The 23,530-nt window shown below is 37.6% G+C and overlaps 2 protein-coding genes across 4 annotated transcripts; both read right to left on the minus strand.

Moving 5' to 3' along the window:
• Positions 1 to 708: 708 nt before the first annotated feature.
• Positions 709 to 15,105, minus strand: pip5k1ab (phosphatidylinositol-4-phosphate 5-kinase, type I, alpha, b). Of its 2 annotated transcripts, XM_028012659.1 has the most exons (17): positions 14,999 to 15,072; positions 13,061 to 13,099; positions 12,020 to 12,054; positions 10,638 to 10,730; positions 10,309 to 10,439; positions 10,054 to 10,171; positions 9,609 to 9,761; positions 8,960 to 9,259; positions 7,541 to 7,770; positions 7,366 to 7,449; positions 7,208 to 7,256; positions 6,335 to 6,419; positions 6,076 to 6,246; positions 5,806 to 5,938; positions 5,668 to 5,730; positions 4,779 to 4,878; positions 709 to 4,691 (listed from the first exon to the last, which is right to left on the minus strand). In XM_028012659.1, exons 1-17 carry the CDS (start codon positions 15,042 to 15,044, stop codon positions 4,689 to 4,691), a joined length of 1,833 nt encoding a protein of 610 aa, XP_027868460.1. In that variant the 5' UTR covers positions 15,045 to 15,072; the 3' UTR covers positions 709 to 4,688. The 2 variants fall into 2 exon arrangements, with proteins under 2 accessions (XP_027868460.1, XP_027868461.1); XM_028012660.1 differs by lacking the exon at positions 13,061 to 13,099 and having other exon boundaries at positions 14,999 to 15,105.
• A 1,237-nt stretch (positions 15,106 to 16,342) lies between these two features.
• LOC114141847 (extracellular matrix protein 1) lies at positions 16,343 to 23,530 on the minus strand. 2 transcript variants are annotated; one of them, XM_028012710.1, is made up of 11 exons: positions 23,241 to 23,529; positions 22,777 to 22,833; positions 21,080 to 21,148; positions 20,976 to 20,987; positions 20,852 to 20,872; positions 20,487 to 20,752; positions 19,913 to 20,118; positions 18,655 to 18,946; positions 18,404 to 18,582; positions 17,053 to 17,131; positions 16,343 to 16,917 (listed from the first exon to the last, which is right to left on the minus strand). In XM_028012710.1, the coding sequence occupies exons 1-11, from the start codon at positions 23,308 to 23,310 to the stop codon at positions 16,735 to 16,737; spliced, it is 1,434 nt and encodes a 477-aa protein (XP_027868511.1). In that variant the 5' UTR covers positions 23,311 to 23,529; the 3' UTR covers positions 16,343 to 16,734. The 2 variants fall into 2 exon arrangements, with proteins under 2 accessions (XP_027868511.1, XP_027868512.1); XM_028012711.1 differs by lacking the exon at positions 20,976 to 20,987 and having other exon boundaries at positions 23,241 to 23,530.

Here is a 23,530-nt window from a genome sequence, read left to right on the forward strand (position 1 = left end):
GTAATTAAATGGTGTTGATCCTTAGTTGAAAACAGGCACAATCCTGGCTCATTTAGGATTACTTGTATTTGTTATGCTCTTATTAGTGTTAATTTACAGTTATAGTTAGGTGAATCATACAGCTGCCTTGGTGCTAATTTAGAACTCATGTTTGCTAATACATATCATGAAAATAGCTCCAGGAAATGCAAAAAATAATACATAAATAATAACTGCGCTTGTTTCATTGATCAGGTGAACTGCAGAATCAATAAATTGAGGCTAAGAAGTTGACTACTGGACAATATTTCTACAAAAGTAAACTACACCTTCTGTTTATTGCATGTAGCTTTTCTGTAGCAAAAACCACTACCTGAGTGTTTATGCTAACACTATAAATGTAAAACATTTGCATTTCAATTTTAAATGTCAGTTGCATTTAAGACAAACTGGAAGTTTGCTCATGAAAATGTGCTTAAATAATGTTCTTTGGGTAAAATGTTGTTTTTCTTCTTTTTTCTGTTCATCTTTGCAGCTTCCAGATTGCAGACGGACAGCTGGAGAGCCCAGGAGTTTGTTATCACAGAGAACAGTTTTGTGGAGGAGGAGGAAGCTGAAGTTATGCAACAAAGTCAGACACAAGACCATCTACATTCCATCGCACTCTTAAAACAAGATGGGCTGTAAAATTATTTCCTATTAAAATTAATAACACAATTTAAGCCAACGACAGATTTAGAAAATATGTTTAATCCTTCAAATCAGACATAAAAACATCACCACCACATACTGAAACTGAAAGATGGCAGGAGAACAGGCAGTTCATGTTGTATGAGAAGGCATTTCCGTGACTTATATGTACATATGCACATTTATACACCGTAAAAATATAGTAATTGAAGCATATAGGACAACCAGCAACACTGGCTCGTAAGCCATTTGAAACATTCATGTAGAAAAACAATGGAAGAGCCAGAAACATGGAGAGAATATTGTATCACAATCTAAACATGAAATATAAAATGTGAAATTGTCAAATAGTCTCCCTTTATAGGCATTAAAAGCTATAAAGTTTCAGACATCCTTCAGTCAGTTTACAATCATCAACAGTAAATAACCTTTCATCATCTCAGCCTACAACAATCGATTGCATAAATAAATAAACCCCACAGGACTGAGAGGTGGCAGATTGTAGTTTGTGTTGTACTGCTTCAACTTTGTAGTGTCTTCACCTGCCTGTATTCTCAGAGCACCAAAGGATGTTTCTATTGTGCCATAGTGTGGTAGAAAATCTCAGATTTGGTCTTCATCCCGAGCCTAACAAGCACATATTTTAAGAAACAGCAAAAAAAAAAAACCCCAAAGAAAAACAAACCACAACACATTAAAGTTGTGGAAAACACAATATGAACTTCTTCTCAAATCAGAATCAGATATTTGGAGTGTTATTTTGGTGGCTATCTGACTCTCAGCCAATGCAACTAAATAGATGTGTTTCAAATGGTTAATATTTAACATTTCAGCATAAATACTTGAAGCACATCATCCACGGAACACAATGGTGGGAAATAGCAGGTCCTAAAGCGCTACCACAGTTGTAGTATATAGACGTTTTACAGGAATGTGGAATTATCATTTGAAATGTCTCAAGACTATAAAGTCAACTGTATGATGAAGAAAAACAGTTAAAAGAAATCTGCTGGACTCACAATAGATTCAGCATTTCAGAAATGAAATGGTTCAGGAGGAAAACAAACATCCAGTTTCATCATAAACCCTTAAAACACAGGTTACCTCTGTGTTATCATGTAAAAAAACACATAAATCCAAGTAGGAGTGGGCCACACATTCTTCAACTCAGGCGTACTCTTCATGTGTCCGCTCTGCTTCACTCTTTGGTGCCATGAATACAAAACACTTACACCTATACCCTCAACTCTGCATGTATGAACACGACCATTTTGCTTCTCTTGATTAGTTTCTCCTGCTCCCTCTCGGCTGCATAGAGCACATGCTTCAGACAATAACAGGAAATGAGATGATGGCAAGTTTTGCTACAGTCACTAAGTAGTAAATCAAATTTATGCAACAGAAGTCCCTTCTGAAAACTAACATGAATAATTTAGCTTTATTCATGTCCCAAACATGAATAAAAATCTTTGTTCTAAACAATAAAGGAAACCAAATGTGTGTGTATAAACACTAAGGCTTTTAAAATACATTAATCTTTAGGATTTTTGAATCAGGTTCTTTTAAATGTTACAAGCAGCAAAGGTGATTTAGTGTCTGATTTCATGTATCATTAATGAATGTTATTAAAGTAGCGTTCACATAGATGTTTTGATTGAAACCCAGAATATTTTCCCTCAGACTTCCTGCTATTGTCTATTTTATCCTGGCTGTTTATTGTGTAGCCTTTGTTCACCGACGTTTTGTTCAGAACTGAATGTGAGACAGGGGATTTCTCGCACAAAAAAAACATTTTTAAAAAAAGCATGATTTTTAGCAATAAAATGAGAATACTTTATATCACATATAAAGTCATTAAAATGTTAACGTAATGGAGTAATTGTAAAAAATTCCAGAGACATTTTGTTGTTAATAAGTGCCAACCTTTTGTTTCAGTCTCAATACAGCTAAGGGGATTTTAACTATTACTTAAGCTGAATGAGTTACTTCCTCATCATCCCCTGCTGACAATAACAAACTGTGATCGAGTTAATAAAACTTTATTGCAGTTTAAACTGTAATAGAAACTATGAGCTGTAGATGAGCTAACATAATATGACATGAAAAACATACAACTAATTAAAATTGCTTAGGCACGCTTCCTCTACAAATTCACACCCAACAAATTCTGCTATACAAAGAAAAATCTCAAAGTCTAGATGAGTCTCTATTGACATTTTTTAGATTGTACTTGTTTTAAGACCTTTTAAGAAATCCTCTTTGCTCTTGGATCCTCTCAGACAAGCACTTAGCTTCAACCTCTACGACCAACTAATCTGGATTTATACTAAATAAAGATGCCAAGACAGTTATCTACTGCAGGTAAGTTATTTACTGCTTGCAACCTTTTGACAGAACCTCATTTCTAAAACTTTTAAACAAATTCCCATCAACTCATGGTTAGTAATATTGGTCTAAGACTCACTGTCATTTCTGTAACCAGCAGAAATGACTCCTGTTTGAAGTCAGGAGAAACAAAAATCAACCACACTGGCAACTGGTGTTAGTGTTTGCATTAAAATCTGAAACTCTTGGAAACCCTCACAACTCACTGGTTAGTTAGGACATACAAATGGCAGTTTGATGAACATCAGCAGTAGTGATAAGGCAGGTTCTGTGTGCAACTACAGCACTAACCTTCAACAATATCAGCTATACATAAAAAAGTCAAAGAAAAACACACAAGGCACAGACATGACAGGTAGACAATAACTTAAAAATGACTACAATTCTATATATATATATAAAAAACATTAATTTACCAGCATCTACTATCCAGCCAGGATGCAAACACTTTGCTCTGTAGTCATTCCTACTTCAGCATATCTGGCCACTAGGGGCGCAACAATACGTCAGCCGTAATTTTATTACCAATGTTTATATGAGAAACCCATCTTATCCACCAACCTTCTCGATCTCCACAAAGGTTTGAAAATCAACCACTTTCCCATTTTGCTCTGCTGTGACAGAAGACTGACTGTCAGACCTGCCCATTAGGTCTGGTTTGCACAGGCAAGGTTAACAATAGCCACCCACTGTTACTTACTTAAGAACTTTGTTGCTATATTTAGCAACTATTAAGAAAAAAAATTCTGAATCGGGAGATCAGACTTTTTAAAGATCGGTGACCAGCCAGAAAACTGCAATCGGTGCATCCCTAGTGGCCACATCAGAACTGGGAGGATTTTCAGGTTGTTATAAATGTGGTAAGACTGATTCTACTTCAGAAGAACGTAAAAATACATTCATCAGTGGCAAATGTCTTGATAGTACCACCGAGGCTTCTAGAAGAATAATTTAAAACATGAAGCTAAACTTATGTCCTCAGGTTTGGTTCGACCGGACCCACTGCAGCCTCCTACTCTGATTCCATACAAATACTGTACACAGATAACAATAGGGAAGAAATGCATATGTGATTGTGGAGTCAAGCAGCAAGTGTTGATTGAATGGTTTCTATTAACTACATTGTCAGTTCAGAGTGTCTTTACTGATCAGAGGTACAGAGGATGTGATGTCACATATTAAGAACCCATTTGCTCCCTCCATCCACAGAGGTTTGCCCTTCATGTGCTCTGAGCTGTGTGCTTCTGCTGGATTATCTGCACAATCGCATCTCTTTTGTCTACAACAGAAAGGAGGACTTGCTTCATTACAATAAACAAGTGACCGAAGCTTTTCTCTGGGACAGCTGTGGACAAACAGCTGCCAAGGCTGTGTGTGTTCAAACGCGAATACACAGCCTGTGAAGCCTGAAGTCGTCCACTTCTTTTCATTACGGCTCTCCTTGTTGTTCACGGAGCGGCTCAAGTCTATACTGAAGGTTGACTAAATAACATAGGTGCTAAGGAGGGGTGTCTTGGACAGATGACTTTCATTCATGTTGATCTTACTTCCCACCGCCTCGTCGCATCCAGAAGTGCCTCATCTTCATAGATGTGGCCAGGTTTGTTTTTTTTCTTTCTTTCTTTTGTTCTCTTTCACTGTGAAATATAAACTCCTGTTAGTAACCTCTTCGTAAGCTATCACTGCTTTAAGAAAAACGTGGAAAAACACTAGTTTAGACTTACAAAACAGATGTTAGTCTCTGGGATGATGTCGGAGAGAGAAACTACCTCTTCATTTCCAGACAGGTTGGTTGAATTATCAGCGGCCCCTTCTGCCCCCAAACTGGAACAAAGAGAATGTAATTAATGAGGCGAAATGACTCACACAGGCAAGTGAAAAGCAAAGCACTTAGTATTAACCCTTCAGGAAACAGTTTGCTGGCACAAACTGCTCAAGTTTCCTCTCTGCAGGCTATGTAGAAATGTGATGGAGGTGGATACACAACCTGCTATAAGCAGCTGGAAAACTAAACCACTTGTGATGGATGGACATAAAATCCTTTACTAGATAAATACTACAGTGACTACAACAAACATTAAACAAAATTCCACTTAAACTATTACAGCATAATCTTTCTTTAAAATATAGATTTTCTTTATTTGAATATTTATTCAATAAGGGAAAAAAAATCCCATGTTAAGAAATGTGCTGCTTAAAATCTCCTGTGGCATAAATGTGTTTGCTCTTACAAACTCTTGAACTGATGAATTTATAGGAAGTTTTCACCAGTAATCCCTTTTTCCCAGGAGAACCAATGTAACATGACACAAGAGGAATTTTTAGGATACTGTGATGGCACTGTACAATTGAGTCACAGGTTTATTTGGTTTGGTTCAATTTAAAATTACGTTTTAATTTAAAATTACATTTTAAATTAAAATCAAAATCCAAGAGACTTTGATTTGCTACTATGGTTACACAGAGCGAGGTATTACATGGATTTAAAAGTTTCATATCACATATATGTAATCACTTCCAGCCTTTGGTATACTTTGTCCCTAATCATCGTTTAATAATCTGTTTACTTTCACGCAATAAAGAAACCACGCCAGTAAGTCTTTGAGTGTATACCTGTCAGAGGTTCCCTGGTCATGATCTGTGTTTGCTGATTTGTGTACTTCTACTCCAACGGACCTGCAGAGAAATGTCACTCAGACCAGAAGCAGCTGAAAGAGCGTGAAAGAGCAATGATAGAAAAAAAGGTTCTACCGTAGCGGAGGAGAGGCAGAGCCTCCTCCTGTGCTGCCTAGAGATGAGGTGGATAGATTGGCCTCAGCATCAGCTGGATTGTCAGCTGGCGGAGGAGTTCTAGGAACCAGATCTGGTTTGTCTGACTGAACACCTAACAATCAAAGAAAGAACAAACACTCCAATTTCCAAAACCAGTGCAATGGGTGCAGAAACGGGTATAAATGAAAGTGAGTAGGTAGATACAGGAGAGAAAATAGAGCAACTGTGATAACAACACTGAGGTCTTACCGGTCTCAGCCTCTGACTCTGTGCTTTTAAAATGGCTGTGATAGACTAGTCTGGAGTCACCAGCAGACTGTCCTGCTGTGTGGGAGAATGGAGTGGGACCCACCAAGGTGGGGGCTCGTCTAAGCCCACCCTGACCTCCACCACGACTTTTCTTAGAAGGTGACGGCTTAACTGAAGGAGAGATTGGCCACAAGATTACGAATCAATATAAACAAAGTAACAGCTAAACTTAGGTTTAGTGAAACACAAAGTTCCTTACGTGGAATTTTCTTGAAAACTGTGTTGCACATAAACTGCTGGAAACGTTCCGCATAGAAACCAGGTCTGTGAACTGAAACAGTGTCCTGAAACGAGAAAGACATAACCCATAAAGCAAATGAACACATCAAATTTGACCATTCTGCTATTAACTGTTTTTCTCCAAAGCTCTTCAAAATTACTTTGCAGGATATTTTTAGATCTGGTCAAATTCCACCAGACTGGAGCCAGGCCTGATCCCCAAGCAAGATTCAGTTGTGATAAAGATTTGTATTAGCATTGTATGTTTTGATACATATATCAAAATTTTGTGTCATGTTCATGTAAGATATTGTTCAACTGTCCACTCTTTGAATGTGCCTCTGTCATTTAGTGACTTGCCTAAATAAGGGTTCTTGTCGTTGATACCGTGGGTCCAAATCCAAAGTGAGTAACCAGTAAAGCATCTAACCAACTGTGCCAAAACCAGCAGCCTCCCAGTCAAACAACAGCTGTTTGTGCCAACAGTTTTTCCATCAGGCGATTGGGGAAACTGCACACCAATAGTGATCCAGTTGATTCTGTGAGTGATCAGTCTGATTTTCTATTACAGTAAAATCTTAGATTTAAACAAATTAATATTTTCAACAATTGATTCCCTAGTGATAAAGCTCCTCCTTTAATCTGTAGTAAAGGGTTGTAGACTAGAATTAGTGCTAAAGAAAGGATGCTGGAGTACCGCGGCGCAGCTCCTGATTGCAAGGTTTTTCATTATGTTTCTTTACTTAATTAAATCATTGGTAAACACAACTCGAAGTGATTCATAAAAATACTGAAGCTTTTATAATTAGCATGCAGGTAGTTTAATTGCAGTACATCACATTGAGGTTCTTACCCCATCATGGACCAGTGCTTTCCAGGAGTGCTCCAACTTCTTAATAAACCTGAATAACATTACCATAATAAAACTGGTTGAAGCTTTTTAAATATATTTAATGCATTCTTGTTCTTAAGAACAAATAAATTAGTCATTTAAATGAATTCAACACCTACCTGTAGGACTGGAGAATGTCAATAATGCCAATGTAAATGAGTAACCTCTCTCCTTTTACATTGCGCGCCGGAATTCCTCCCACACTGTAAAGTCAGGGTCAGAACAATACATTTCATAACTCCACATTTTACCACAAAAGACTAAAAGATGAGATCTGCTGGTAGCTACACTTACTGGTCTTCTGAATCCAGAGCTCCTTTTCCTCGAGCTTCGCCCTGGATGGACTCCATGGCGGTACAGTACAAACTCTTCTGGGCTTGTGGTCGACGCTGATCAGGAGTTACTGGACCTTCCAGGGCCACGCTGTCCCCTGAATTACCTCCGCTACGCTCTCGACTTGCTTGTTCCATGTTGTGGATGCCCATCAACAAACTGTAGTCCATGATCTTGAAACTCTGCAGAAGCTGCAAGAAATGAACCAACAGAATGAATTAGCTGTACTCGGTAAAGAAAATTCCCCAAGAGAGGAGAAAATCACTTAAACAACAGTTGCAAATTGATGAGCTGATGAGCTATGACTGGTAAGGCATCTGTTCCTAAAAAAGCTTCAAATATGCTGTAATATAACTCGCCAAACTACGCAGGGCAGAAACGTCCCTGTCTGGTTATAAAATAAAATAACATGAAATTGTCTTTCCGAGTAGTAGAAAGGAAAAATACGACATTGTTAGAAGCACGTAAAATGAATAAACCACTTACTTATACCAAAGCTAAAGGTATTAAAGTCACTATAATGGATATGTTTGACATCTTAGTTGCTCTACAGCACAGAAAATAAAGCTTGTGTTCATGTTCTAAGTTCTTTTTTAAGGTCCCCAGGATAAAAATCATGTCTGGTTGAACCAGCTTCATTTAAATAGCTGTGTGTAAGTCAAAAGTCTAAATAAATCCCGACCATTCAAAAAGCTAATTGCAAGTTACTACGGAACAGGTATGGGTCAGTTATAGGTATCAAGGAATACAGTGGACCCCCAGCTGTTTGCTGCTTTACAGATGTCAACCAATAGCACATCAAGAAGCACTGTGCTGTTATTTCCCAAGCAGTATTTTCTTCAGAATATATAGGATATGAACTATAGAAAAGAAATCATGAATAGGTGGATTTTTTATGAATAACATGGGAGTCACGTTCCACAGAAATCAGCAAATTCTGAACCAAGAATAGAAAGAGATTCACTGCAGGTTTTTTTTTTAATACAAAGCTGTCCAAAACAGAACAATAAACAGAACAAAACTAAGGAAAAAAATAAAAGCAGTGGAAAAAGAGCCATCTAATAGAACATGTAATCACTACAAAACAAGCAACTCCAGTAATTCATGCTTAACAGACCAACAATTTTCCACACTGACATTCAAAGTGAATTGTTGGAAAAACTCACTCAGCACATTAACACAATAATTGCCCAACATAAATCTTTAGTTCACCAAGGTATAAAAGAACTACAGTATGTTGGCAATTGAGCTGTCTGTAGTCTCTGTCTGTATAATAATAATGTATTCTGCTGTCAATATGTGAGCTCGGTCAGTATTCTTCAGTGCACGATCCTTGAATAATAATCAGCCAACAAAAACAAGTGTCTCTGTGAGACTCACCAAGCAGTCCCTCTGAATAGTCTTGCATAGGGCATTATAGTTGTCAGCTTCCAGCAGCAAACCGTCAGGCATGTCCTGGATAAAATCCAGGTCTTTGTAAGTAGGAACAGCTTTTTCTCTTTCCTTAGGAGAGGCTCGTCTCTTATAGGTGGAGCCCTTCAAGTCGTATTTTAGGTGCATGGGAATGATCCGGGGAAGAAGGTTATTCATTACAACAATGCGGATATTCTTCCCCCCGGCCTGAACGCAGTACAGTCCGTAGAATTTAGGCAGCAGGGTGCGCTTGTTTTGGTTTATATTCTGGAAAAGATAAAAAAAAAAAAAAACTTTAATCTTTTTATATCATGTACAACCCAAATATACCAAATAAGATGTTTTCCCCTTCATATATGCACACATTAAAATCTGTAGCTAGAAAATATTAAGTGTTCTAGCTACAGAAAACGTAATATTTTTCGGTAGCTAGAAAATTAACAGAGGTGTTAATTTTCTAGCTAATTGTTTAGATTGTCACAGGGGCAGCAAGTACCAGAAGAGGCACCTGTACCCAAAATTAAAAACACCTGGACAAACTGCATTCCTCGAAATAGTAATAGTTGATGCAATAATAATAATAATCCACTATCCTGTAAACACTGTAAAGACTCACCATAAAATAACCGGGTAAGAGCTTCTGAAGAAATTCTGCCTCTTTGTGTTGAACTGTCTTGATGATGAACTCATCGTCACTAGAAACATAGAAGATGGATCCGCTGGCTCCCGGGTTTGACAACTCGATTAGTGGCTCATTACACAAGGAATACTTTAACAGAGATGAAAATGTCTGTCATTATCTGAAAAACACTTTTAATCTATGCCAAACAATTGTAACAGAGATAAAAACTGTTTTCTAAATGTTGGAGTTTCTTCCTCATACTGCCAATGTTGGAATAAGTAAAAAAAATGTAATGATTAATTCAAATATTAAACATATAATTTAGATTTAGCTAAAAGTACTTTCAAACTAAAAGCTAAAGACCACAGAAGAATCGCTGAAGGCTTAAGAAAAGCTGTAGCTGTGAAAATGGCAGGATGAGCTTTGTTCCAGTACTGACCAGGTAGTCATCTGGCCGAATGCCAAACATTTCTCTGAAGTATCGGAAAGCAATAGGAGCGTAGGTCTTAAAGCGGAAGTCGCTGTAGTGATGAGCAGGGGTCAGGTTACTCCCTTCACTGGAAAACAAATGAGATACGGAGAGATGACAGCAGATTCAAGCTCCAATAACTAAACAGAATTTTAATTATAAGAAAAACAAAAACAAAAAAAAAGCACTTTTTCATAGATATCCTGCTTAAAATTTTTTGCCAACCTGGGAAAGAAGATGCTTTCAACAACCACAAAGTCCTGCATGAGAACATCTCGTTCTGCCTTTTGGCTTAGGCTGCCAACTGTGTGAGCAATGCCCAATTGGATTGCTCCCTTTAGGGCAGATGACGTGGTCTAAAGAGGTCATAAAGGAAAACAGAGTTAGCAATGGAACCAACAATATTTCACCCCTCTCAAGTCTTATTTTTAAACTGCTATATATGAGTTTCCAGTCACAGAAACATCAAATATAAATATTTAATATATTTATGGAATTTTTCTTTTCTATTCTTGCTCAATGCTGCAGGTGGCAATAGACAGAATTGCATTAACCTTTTTGTACGTGGTCTCTCCGGTGGTGGTCTCAACACCCCGGTGCCCGATGGTCTTCTTCATACTTTGAGTTGTGCTTGAAGAACCAGGCAACTGTACAGCAAGAGAAAGAAAAAAATCTGTCTCAGTGAAATGTCTGTGTAAACACAGAGGTGTTAAGGGGTGTACACTTCAGGACAGACTTATTAAACATAATTTACAAATCCACAAAGACCTGCAAAGCGATAAGTTAAATAACCAAATAAAGACTTATTTGTCTGACATAGTATCATTAAGAGTTATAACAGGCCACCATTAATACAGTCATACCGCCTTTTGGAGCCATTAAGCATAAATGTGGTTTACAAAAGCAATGCTGTGGCTCTAATAAAAGACTACAGCTACGTAACACGTTTGTTGTCTGTATTTCAACACCAATAAAATGATGGTGTCAGAAGTCTAAAGTCTCTGTTGCATCACAAAAGCAGGCCTTATTTTGTTTAACTTTACTTGGAGTTTCATTTGAGTCTTGACGAGATTGTCTAACAATCCAGGTAATTATCTGCAGAAATGATGCAGGAGTTTATTAAACACTTTTTAGCTTCATGTGAATACAATCAGACATTTCTCCAGGTTGTCTAAGTTTCACGAAGTCTGTGTTTGTGTAACACATGACAGATGTTCAGAAGTTGTCTTAAACCAAACAACAGACCGGAAAGGCAGCAGCATCCTGAACGTAAGCAGTGGAATGAGCGTCAGCATGACCATATCACAATAGTAATGTAGAAACCAGGTACTGGCTGCTATCAGAGTTTCACATATTGAGTTTCACTACAAATCTTTAGAAATGTATGCAAAAATTTCTAAAAACATGCATAACATAATGCAACTGATTTAAAAAAATTTTTTAAAAGGCAAAAATTATTGCTTTTCCTGCTAAAATAATGGACCATTTTCATAGATTAAAATTTCACCTTTAAAAAACCTTGGCATACTGCACCTTCGTGGATAGAAATGGCTCATGTATAGTGATGGTAGCCGTATCATACTCATGTAATGATTAAATTTTAAATTCATGTCAGGAACTGATATAGGCAGGACTGTTTATTTACTCTCCTGTGCAGTGCATACATTTTCTTACAAAGTCATTTTATGTACAAAAGACTAAAACATATTCTGTAAAGGAGCTGCATGTTTTATAATTTTTCTCATCAAATCAATATAACTCATCTACATATTTGTAATCACAGGCATTTTTGGCAAAAAAAAAAAAAGAAATGTGGTAATGCTGTAAAATAAGAAATTCTGAAATAAAAAGAAGGAACAAAAAACACTTCCCATTGCAATGATGCCTTAAAAATGTAAATTTCTCACAACTACTAAACAACTTCTGGCATCCTTACCTCTGCAGGGGCCATTTTCCGAATGCTGCTGGCCCCTAAAAGATACAAAAGAAAGTTTGTTTATGACATGTAATCTCTAGAACGACTAAAAACAAACTCACCCTCTTAAAAGCTTTTGTCATGAAAGAATCCATTAAGGGCCAAATATAAAACCCTCTGCTTGTTAATTAGGAGGGATATTTCCAGTGATGGCTGATGACTATTTGGGTAATGACGAGTCCAGACCTAAATGCGGCCACAGTTACTGACTGCTCCATCTGATACGTCAGATCTATGTGAATTGGAGCTACTTCTCCCCTGTGATGACTGCTCCACATTCATCTGCTCCCGGAGGATGTGTGTGTCAGCATCACTACGACTTCAGAGAAATGGCTGCTGCCTACCTTTAAGTCCTGCAAAACTTGCTTTCGTCCTTAGAGTAACTTCATAATGGCAAATATATTTCAAATTCTTAAAAATTCCCCAAATAAAGCCACTTAGTCAATAAAAGAAGTGTAAAAGCTGTATGCTATAAGTACAAACAAGCTGTATGTTATGCCTTACAACTAGTAAAGATCTGTATTTAGACATGCATACTTTAACTAGATATCAGAAGTGAAATCCCAGCACATAATGTTTGTGAGGTCATACAACTTTGTCCTTACATAAACTTGTTTCGCAAACTTACTTCGTCGCCCACTGTTCAATCCCCTGTAACCTGTAACCAATGGCAACATCTACTCCAAAGCTACACAAACGCTGGTCAAAATGTATACAAAAACATGGATGACTGAGAAAATCAGACACTCAAAGCTAGAAAAATAATCAAAAATGTGTTCTATCCGATGCACAGTAAGAAGATATTTCAGCAAAACAAGCCAAATCACAGAATATCATGCTCCTTGTCTCAGTTATCAAGGACACACTGCAATCCGGCGGGAAACAATGAGCATCAGTCTGCCCACATTCCCCATTATTATGTAAAACACACTGCATCACCAGTACCAATGCCTCTTCTGCTCAAACACACAGAGAATCACTGAATCACACCCATGCCGGTACCTCGCTGCAGAGCTCTCCTCCAGAACTGAGTCCTTATATCTGTGAAGCAGGACACAGTCAGCCTAAACTGGCTCATTCTTGTGAGTAGGAAGGCAATACTGATTATATTTAAAAATAAAACACTTTGGGTTTGAAAAGTATAGGAGTAAGCAACCGCTCAAACCGGTGAAATGACCAAAACTGCGTAAGTATGAAGGGGCAAAATGATGTGCGCCTGCTGAAAACAACTAGATTTCTTGTAGCACAGGTGGTAAACGTGGTTAGAGTTCGTCCCGCAATCAGTGGGTAGGTGGTTTGATTGCCTCTCCATTCGCCTTTGTTGTTGAGTCCTTGGGCAAGACACTTCACCCGCCTTGCCTGCTGGTGGTGGTCTGAGGGCCCGGTGGCACCACCACCAGCATGGTAGTCATGACTGCCTCTGGGCAGCTGTGGCTACAGCAGTAGCTTACTACAGTGTGTGAATAATAACGCGCTATACAAGTACAGGCCATTTACCATTTATCTGCAAAGAGGTCTTGCTATATTTTTGGTAATCTGTGTACATAGCTAGTTTTACTGCTTTTCTCAAATGCCGAAGTGAAATTCATTAATAATACACAAAGAGGAACCGATTTGAGAAAGGAATTAAACTAACCCAACTGCTTAACAATGGATTCTGCTCATCAGTGGCAAGCCTAAGGGCAAAAGACAAACCATCTGTTCCTCTCCATCTACTAAAGTGTCTGCCAGCATTGATCACAAGAACCCTGCAGCTAAAAAATAATATAGGATATGCTTTTAACGTCCTTTCCAGCCAATGAGGAGCCTGTAAATGTAGTGTTTCTTGGCCCAAAATAGGAAACAAGGTCAGTGAGTACTGGAAGAGAAACTACTTTATGTTACTGTCACTCAAGGTTATGAAACTGAGTGCCTGACAGTTTGCTGCATCTTGTTTTTGAACAGTGTTTGGGACTAAGCCATGTAGGAGCCACATGGAGTGTTTTTAAGACACTATTTTTAAACACAGATTTAAACTGGGTGGATACCAGTTCAGAGTGACTCCACAACATGCAGGGAAAATAACTAACTGGGACTCAGAAAGTCTAACTTCTCATGACAGGGAGAATGAATCATCATAATCTGATGCGGGCTACGGTTTAAAAACATGTTAGAGAAAACATATTGAATACTTATTCCTTATTTATTTAATTTTAACCTTGTTGTCAAAGCTACTTGTGCTGAAATCAGTGATCCAGGATTAAACTTGAAACAGCTGAACAAAAAAAAAAGGAGTGAATACATGTACTAATGGTGAAAGCATGATAAGCATGTGTTGCTAGTTAAAGGGTTGTAGGAAATCAATAATAATCGATATCCATTAGATGATACACCATGTCAACTGTGAAACCTCAAAGAGGAAAATAACGGACCCGGAGGCAGGACGTGACAAATGTAGAGCGGATTTTTCCTTTACCACCGATCGAAAACCAGTGAGGAACATGAGGCGTGAATGTTTAAATTACGAAGAAACTATCCTTTATTGATGATTTATAAGAAGCTTGATTATTGAGTTTATCCTTTTGCCGAGGATGCTTCATTACCCTTATAAGATTAACGTCACCACCGGCTTAGTGAAAATGGTCCTAAATATTTATTTTTATTATCAAAAACATACTGCGTCTTTGTATGCAGAAAAAAAGCGGGTTTGAAACAATGGAAGGATATACTGAATACAAAAACACGCTTCGCTCATGTTAATTACCTACGCAGCTAACTAAGCTAGCTATCACTCCGTTCATTTGTTCTGATGAAATCTCCCATGCTAACTGGCTATATGCTAACTCAAAAAAAGCCATAACTACCTTGTGGAATCATTTTCATAATCACATAACGCTTCCTCTTTCTGTTTACATCTCAGTTTTCAGGAAAAAAAAGGAGGAAGATAAATTGACACGCTACCTGTCGGGACTGTTGATCCCGAGTCTGCTGTTTCAGCAGTCGCCATTACGCCTGGACCATCACAAACTGCAGCTGCGGTTGGATTCTGATCCCTGCGCACCGGCGCCCCCAGCGGACAGACGTGGAATATATTTTTATTTTGCTGCGTTAAACCCATGAAAAAAACTTTTATAGAGAAAGAATATTTAGTTCAATTGCTAGTTTACCTCTATAGCTTTGATAAAGTTAGTTTTATTAATACTAATGTATTAATAATACATTATTAATACATTAATAATGTATTATTGTATTAGAAATTTATAATTACTAGATCAGAACATGTTATATAAATATATAAAAAATTCACATCTGTAAAATATAATATAAAAGATCAATTATTTTTATTGATATTAATATTGTGTATGACCACAGTGTTCAATCCTTTATAATATGTAGAGTACTTTAGTTTCTAATTCAGAGTCCCGCCAACTTTCTACAGTGCAGATAAGAAATTTGAACACAATCATTGCAAGTCAGTGTCACATTTTTACTAAAATGTCCTCCTTTCAAGGTGGGATGATAACACAACAAATAATATTAATGACTCCAGAAGTTTAATATGATCCTGTTTTGGTACCCTGTGCAAGAAGCTGTAGAGCTACTTCAGTGACTGCTGCATCTGTGGTGCACAAATAATAATAATATTCCTTTATTTAATCAGGTAAACCCCGTTGAGATCTAGATCTCATTTTCAAGAGGGACCTGAGACAAACCTCACTCCCCGTCGGGGAATCGAACCCCAGTCTCCCACGTGACAGGCAGGGATACTCGCCACTGTACTAACGAGGAGCTATAAAGGAGAGTTAGTAGGCTCTTCCTCCCAACTGTTGTTACACTCTATAACTATCAATGTGATATTACATAGAATGAAAGTGATAAAAGACAATAAGTGCTGGAAATGTTTCTAAAGTACTTAGAAACAGCACTTTATGCCATCAAAATGAGTCAGTTTCTGACCAGTGGTCAGATGTACAAAAACAATTATGCCTAGACCATGTTGATGGCTACAAAAAACCTATGGCCAACACATATTTGCCCAAGAGACATTTTTTGTTAAATTACTGGCTGTATACACATACAGACATATTTAAGTCTGTATGTATTATTTGTGTAGATTAGAGAAAATCCAAAATAAATTTAAGCTTTGTGCACCCAATTTTTCTTTTTCAGTACAAGATGTTCAAAACATGAATAATGCCCAACTACTTGCCCCAATGAGGAATGTATGCAAACATCTCATCAGCACTTTATGCCACTCACACAATCCAGGATTTAAAATGTCAAGTCACTCACAACAAACCCAAAGAAGATTCAAATCTGTTTTTATTAAACTGTCAGATAAAAATCCATATAAAATTCAGTTTCCAACATCTTTTTAAGGTTTCACCAAAACTGCATTCATCTAAGTTGAATAAATTCAAATATGCATAGAGCAGCAACAAAGAGTAATCAGTGGTTCAGCAACAGCGACAAGTCTGATTAGAAACTATGCAATAAAAATCATTCAGTTTTATTTGTTCTTGCAGCAATGCTTTTCATGTGATGATAATTTTACACCAGCAGTAGATGAAGCTACAGAGTGATCTACATTTTTAATATCCCTTCAGTATTTGTTTGTGCTCAGTGACTGTAAACCACCTCTGGAGCAAGCTTACAAATTCCAGAAATGGATATTTTCCTGCCAGTGTTATATGCGTTTAAGGGATGGGGCATATTTTCTTCTTCTTTTGGCCCTTCTTAGTCGCTTTGGTGATGGCTTTCATGACATTTTTGCTGAGACACTGTGGAATCTCTTCACGCGAAGTCATCTTGCAGCAGCGGCGAACAACAGGAGAGCCAGACTTGTTTGACGAACACAGATTCTGGGATATTTCTGCAAGCTGATTTGATTGACAGAAAAAGTCCATATGGAAAGTATAAGAAATTCAGGTATAGATTATTAATTAACACAATAAAACGTTTTAGTGTGAATTGTTTTTGAACTAATCCCTTTAGATTAGATTCTTCAAACTTACATTTAGCTCAAAACAACTGTTTCTGTCTTGCTCCGGCAGGGGGCAGCATCGGATCTTCAGTTGAAAACCGACAGGAAATCTGCACACAGGTCACTCTGTTATTGATATCACCAAATTCTTATACAAGTATGACTAAAAAAATATATTTGAGAAGTTAATTTATCTTAGCAAATTACTTCATTTATTTGTCATTCAATACACTCATATTTATTTCTCTTTTTCATCAAGGCACGTATTAAACTTCTGCATTCAGATCATGCTATATACATTCTCTATGATTTTAAGCTCAGGTCAGTTTGCTGACTAATCAAGGAGCAAAGCAGCCGTGTAAGCAAGTTTTGGTACTTATGGCAGTGTGGACAGGTGGCAAGTCCTGAAGAAAAATAAAATCAGCATCTCTATAAAGCTTGTCAGAGGAGGGAAGCATGAAAAGCTCTACAATTTCCTTCTAGGCAGCTGTGCTGGCCTTGGGGTTGATAAAAACAAACTGGACTAACACCAGTACATGACAAGACTGTAAATCATCACTGACAGAGAAACCTTCACACTTGTATTTTGTGCCTTCCCTTCGTTCTTTAAAACTTACTTACTTTAAATTACAAATTAAATGAAACAGGTAATAAAATGTACTTCTACCTGAAAAGAAGTCTTTGGATTGCCCCCTCTTGGACCAGGTTAGACACTACTGACGTTGTCTCTGGTGCAGAACTGGCTTAAACTCAAGGCCAATCATAAAACCAATGGTTGTAGTCCATCTTTTGTAAACATTTGTGGTCGCTCTCAAAGGCCTGACTCCAGTTGTGAATTTTCCCTAAACTCTTTAATAAATTTTGCTTTATGATCCTCTCAATCCTGTTGCTGGTGCATGTTTTTCTACCACCCTGTTTCCTTCCACTCAACTTTCTATTAATATACTTAGATACAGCACTATATGAACAACCAGCTTTTTTACCAATGCCCTTGTGTTTCTTGTGTCTTTGTGGACGGTGTAAATGACTCTCTGGCAGACAACTGGTAAACTAGCAATCTTTACCAAGACTTTGTAGGCCATAGCAGAACATTTCTGTATGACATATATTTTTATTAGTTTCATGAAAAACAAAATTTTCTGAGAAACACAATTTTGAATTTTTAAACTATGCCTCTGAAAATTTAAATTTACGCTTGAAATCGGCCAATCATAAAACCTCTATGACCTTCAGTTTTAGAAAGTAAATTACTAAAATTATTTTACTTTTTGTCATACTCTAAATATTTAAAATTCATCAATATTGATTTTCTGCAATAGTGGAATAAATATATTCAGAAAAAAACAAACATAGAAAACCCCCAGAATGTACTGCAGTCCCACCTGTTGTTGATAGTCGGGGTATCACACATCTTGCTCAGTGTGGGTTCCTCGGCAGCAGATGTCGTGTTATAAAGTGGATCTGAAGAAATTGACTGGAAACAACTGTACTGATCATCTGCCTGGCAACACTCCTGTCCACCATTCCTAACCGAGCAGTACCTATTAAGCTCCTCACGCCACTGAAACAAAACCAGAAATTTCCATCAAAATCATTCAGTTGACATAAAGTATATTTTGAAAGCTTCTTGTACCTTCTGTTCGGCACAGATGAGCGCTCCCTTCTTCTTTTTGCAGCACTGCTTGAATCTCTTTTCCAGGCGGTTGATGGTCTTCACCTGACGGGCCAGCAGGTCGTAGCCAGAGCGCGGCAGACACTTGGTAGTGTAGAGAGGCCGGCGTTTCTGGTTGCCGCACAGTGACTCAATGTTATCTGGTGTAGGCCTTCCAGGAGGAAAGTTGATGTCGATTTTTTGGGAAGTAGGTGCGTTGAGTTCTGGCATTTCTCCACGTAATGCTCTCATATTAGATCGACTCATCTGAATCCTGCAATCCAAGTGGCACAAATCCAAATATTTCTTCATTCAAGCTATAGAAAATTCATAAAACAGAGAACTGTGTTTTGCAATTTGTCTCACTTCCCTTTCTACCATATGACTTATTACTCCTAGAGACTTCTCATTTGAGTTATCTGTTACTTGATGAGGCAGATGTTATACTCTGAGCTTTAGTGGATAACGTATCATTTGGCACAACTTTCAGAATGTTTTTTATCTAAGACACTTAATTTCATTACGCGTACAGGCCGCCTGTCTTGTTTCTATTCCTGCAATCACACCAAAATGAGGTATTCTAGATCTAATGGCCTAAATAAACATTTTGTCAAATTAAAACCACAAACATTAATGTACTTTATAGGCCAACACAGTGTAGTACATAATTATGAAGCAGAAGAAAAATGATACAAGGTTGAAATAATACAAATAAAGATCAGAAGCAGAAAATCTCCATTCAGCAGTCAAGAGGATCATGGTAACTCTTGAGAAGCTGCAGAGACTTACAGGACTTTGTCAGCAGGAGAATCATTACTTAACCTTTACTTATTTATTAAAAGAAAAGGCCATTGTTGAAAGAAAGCCATAAGAAGCATGTGGAACAAGGTGATCTGGTCAGAAGAGAGCAAATTTGAACTGCTTAGCATGAATGCAAAAGGTTAAGTGTTTGTTTCAGCACTGTGCCCATGCCTCTCTGCATTTTGAATCTAGTTCTCTAGATACGACAACTATTGTAGTTTAAATGTTGCAGCAAAATGTGGTTCTACAAAGAATTGACTCAGAGGATATGAATACAAATGTATGCCACATTTGGATGTTTGTTTCTAAAAAAAATAATAAAAAATTCAAGCAATAAATCAATTTTCTACTTTCTGTTGGGTTTTTACTAAAAATCAAGCTGAAGTTTGTGGTTATAAGGTGATAAAATGTACAGCAAGTGGCATTCCTGTTGACAGACCTTGGGCAGCTGTTTAGGTTGAAGTGGAAGTTTTGTGAAGAGCCAATCTCCTCCACAGGTATCTCCTCTGATGGCTTGTAGTTGGGATTTTGGGCATCATCATTGAAACAGCTCAGTCTGCTCATTCCTCTCTGCCTGCAGCATTCATAGAGCCGATCTTTCACAGATGAATCCTCCTCACAGAACAGCTCTACTGAATGCTCCCACTGGAGAAAGCACAGACAAAATACTGAATGTTGACATGCTGTAAGAAGCAAATGCTAATGGAAAATCTGCAGCATGAAGACATTTTGTTGCACAGCATCCCAGGAAACATTTTGAAGATAAGAGGCACATTTTACCCAAATCTTTTAGCAGAAAGGAAATGCTCAATCTCAGGGAAGTGTTATGCTTCTTTTCATATTCACATTAATTCAAGTTCAAAGAGTAAAGAAATCTATTCAAGGCGTAAAGTTCAACATCATCTCATGTTTTTCATTTTAAATTGCATCAAGATGGATTGATTGCAAAACAACAGACAAAGCACGTCATTTGATTGAAAAACTTGCTGAGTCTGCAGTTACGAAAAACTTACCGCTTGTGTTGCACAACACAGCGTCCCTTCAGTCCCCCATGTCTGGTTCCCTTTGCAGCATGTGCTGAACCACGACTCCGCATTATTGACTGCTGTGGCCATGCGCTTTTGTTTGCTAAAACCAGAAGGAGGAAAGTAAGAGTCTGGGTAGCGAGGCCGATGGTCGGCGTGAACACAGATGGCCTGGATGTTGTCAGGTGTCGGTCGGCCGAGGGGAAACTGGACAGGATAACTTTGCACAGGAGGGAAAGAGCGGGGCCGAAAACCTTTTAGGAAAAGACAAACGGCGAGCAGTTAATTGTTTTGTTGTTGGAGGTGTTGCACGCTGAGTGAGTTAAACAAAAGACAAAGCAGAAAATTCATACCTCTTGGTCCTGGTTTACTGTCTGATGCAGAAGGTTTTGACCACAAGAAAAAAAAACATACACTGTTAAGCTGGATGATTAGGATGGATGAATGCATGTGATTAAGACATCAAAGGTTATTTACCTGTTCTTTGCACTGTGAATAAAAAGCGGAAGAAAATTGTAGTATTTATTTTGTTATTCAGGAAAACATAAGCTTTTTAAAGACTGTAAGAAGATAAACGGTACCGTCAATATTTAGAAGCTCTGACAAATCTACTTCTCTCTGCAGCATGAATGAATCTGGTTCCTGCAGACCTGAAAAACACATTTGATTTCAAAAAGACTTTTTATATACCAATGCATTTTAATTGGTTAAAAAAAAAGACCAGAGACAACATAAGCTGAAAAACACAAAACACATTCCGAAAGAGCCACTAAATTCCACAGATTAAATGTACACCAGATGACAAAAATAAATGCATGAGTAAATAAGATGGGTCACACAAAACAGCCCCCCAGTCATATATCTGGTCATTAATAGCTTCTTGAAATGATGATAGAAATGATGGCGAAATTTTTCTTTAGGCCATTAAATAATTCTTGTTATCATAGCTGACCTGGCCTGAAGTGTAAGCCAAAAAGTCCCTGCTTAGGATCTCCAAGCCAGCAGGGGGAGCCCAAAGAACTTGTTTTCTTGTTATTTATAGCATCTTTATCAAGATTGATTCAACTTTTAATATCTTTTAATGTTTTTTATTGCAGGTGTAATATGTATTTTGAATTACATTTACATAAACTGGTTCTTAAATTAATTTAAAATAATTACATTTTATTTAATTAATTGATTTATTTAAATAAATTTCTATTTATTTAAATAGAAATTGTCAAAATTTCTATTTTGACAATTGTAAACATCCAAACTGAAATTTTAATAGATTGATGGTTAAGTTAGTCGACTAATACCTTGTAAATACAAAAGTGTATTCTCCTTTTTTTGTGTGGCTTGTGTCATATTTAATGTCCATTGCAACTGTTGCAGTCAATCAGACGTGGCTCTTCTTGTTTACTCCCTTGAGTTGAGACATGGTAAATGAGTGAGTCAGAGAAACAGCCCAAACCTAAGTTCAGATCCCTCCTTCTAAAGATTTACCCAAAGAGTTATTTTTCTAACAGATAAACAAATCCATGGGTCAGTCAGTTTAGGGAACTATTTTTTAATCTTGCTGGATGAGCAGAGTGTACAAATAGTTTTTCAATTCAAAAAGTTAAACTCATAGATTATATAAATCCATACACCATACTAATATACTTCATTTGTTTGTTTCTGTCCATTTCAGGTTATGTCTTAAAGCAAATGAAAACCTAAAATTCTGATTCTCATAGAATAAAGATTGTTACAAAAAATAAAAAAAGGAAAAGGTAAATACTTTTAAAACTGAAATTCAACGTTCTGGTCGGCAAAATCATGAGGACTTGTCCATCAGACAGACATAGACACCCTCCTAAAGATTGCTAAAGGAACTTGCTGTTCTGACAGGTATGCTTCAATATGCATTAGTTGAAAGTTGAGTGGAAGGAAAACAGGTGGTAGGAAAAGGTGCACCAGCAACATGATAGCTGAACCATTGAGGAGATTCTGGGGAGATTCACATTGGCAAAAAGAAAATGCAAAACACCAAACTCAGCAATGCAGATGAGTCGAAGTTTTCTATTAAAGCAACCTGAATTCCCTGAAAACCTCAAGTTGGTCAACTTCATGTCAGACTGCAACCAAAAAGAGCCCCAACCAAGTGTTCAGTGGGTATTCTCTATTATTGGTTGGTTCAGTGTGATATTTTCTGGCAATCTGCACTGTTAGGTTTTCTTTAACAAAATTAACAAAAATTAATCATAAATAACATAAATAATCAGTGTCACTCCATGTGTAATGAAGGGAAACACACCTTGATCGAGGAAGTCAGGGGATATTGTGACCTCATGCTGAAGACAACTTTCAGCATCTGGAAAATGGCAAACAGAAGGAATGAAAAAAGTTATGTAACATGGGCTGTTTTGATGCCAATTACTGCATAACAGACTGCTTGTAATTCTCCACTGAATAAAATGCAGAGGCAACACAAGAAGTCTACATTTTTTAAAAGAATGATTATAAAATAATTATTCTAACAAAAAGCTGAAATATAAGAATTTATTTGTAAAAATATATATCCTAGTATATATATATATATATATTTCAGAAGACTAAAAATATATAAAAGTTTGGAGGAAAGATAATGTCTAACAAGTACTTTTTTTGTATTGCCGACCCAGCATGAAGGCTCTCTCTGCTGTTGTGACGAACAAATATGGAGTCCTGCCAGGAAACACAACAACTCTAAGAAAAGGAGGGGAAAGCATCCGGACCAACCTTTGCAGGCTGAGCTCAGTAAGACCAAGAGCGACGCGGCGGCGAAAACTAACTCCCAGGAGGAACCCATGATCGTGTCCGTCCCGCTGCGAGTCTCCTGCTGTACGCAGAGGAATATCCTGACCCAGTTATTTTGGCAGGTCAAAGGCCGCCCAGGAAACAGCCCGGTCCGTTAATTGGTCCGACAGAAGCTGCTGCGCTGTCTGTCTGTCTGTCTGTCTGTCCGTCTGAGAGCTCAACCCTTCCGCAACCGGACACACGTTTTCACGGTAGCAGCTGGAGCAGCAGAG

Source organism: Xiphophorus couchianus, chromosome 3, assembly GCF_001444195.1.
Source record: "Xiphophorus couchianus chromosome 3, X_couchianus-1.0, whole genome shotgun sequence".
Classification (NCBI taxonomy): domain Eukaryota; kingdom Metazoa; phylum Chordata; class Actinopteri; order Cyprinodontiformes; family Poeciliidae; genus Xiphophorus; species Xiphophorus couchianus.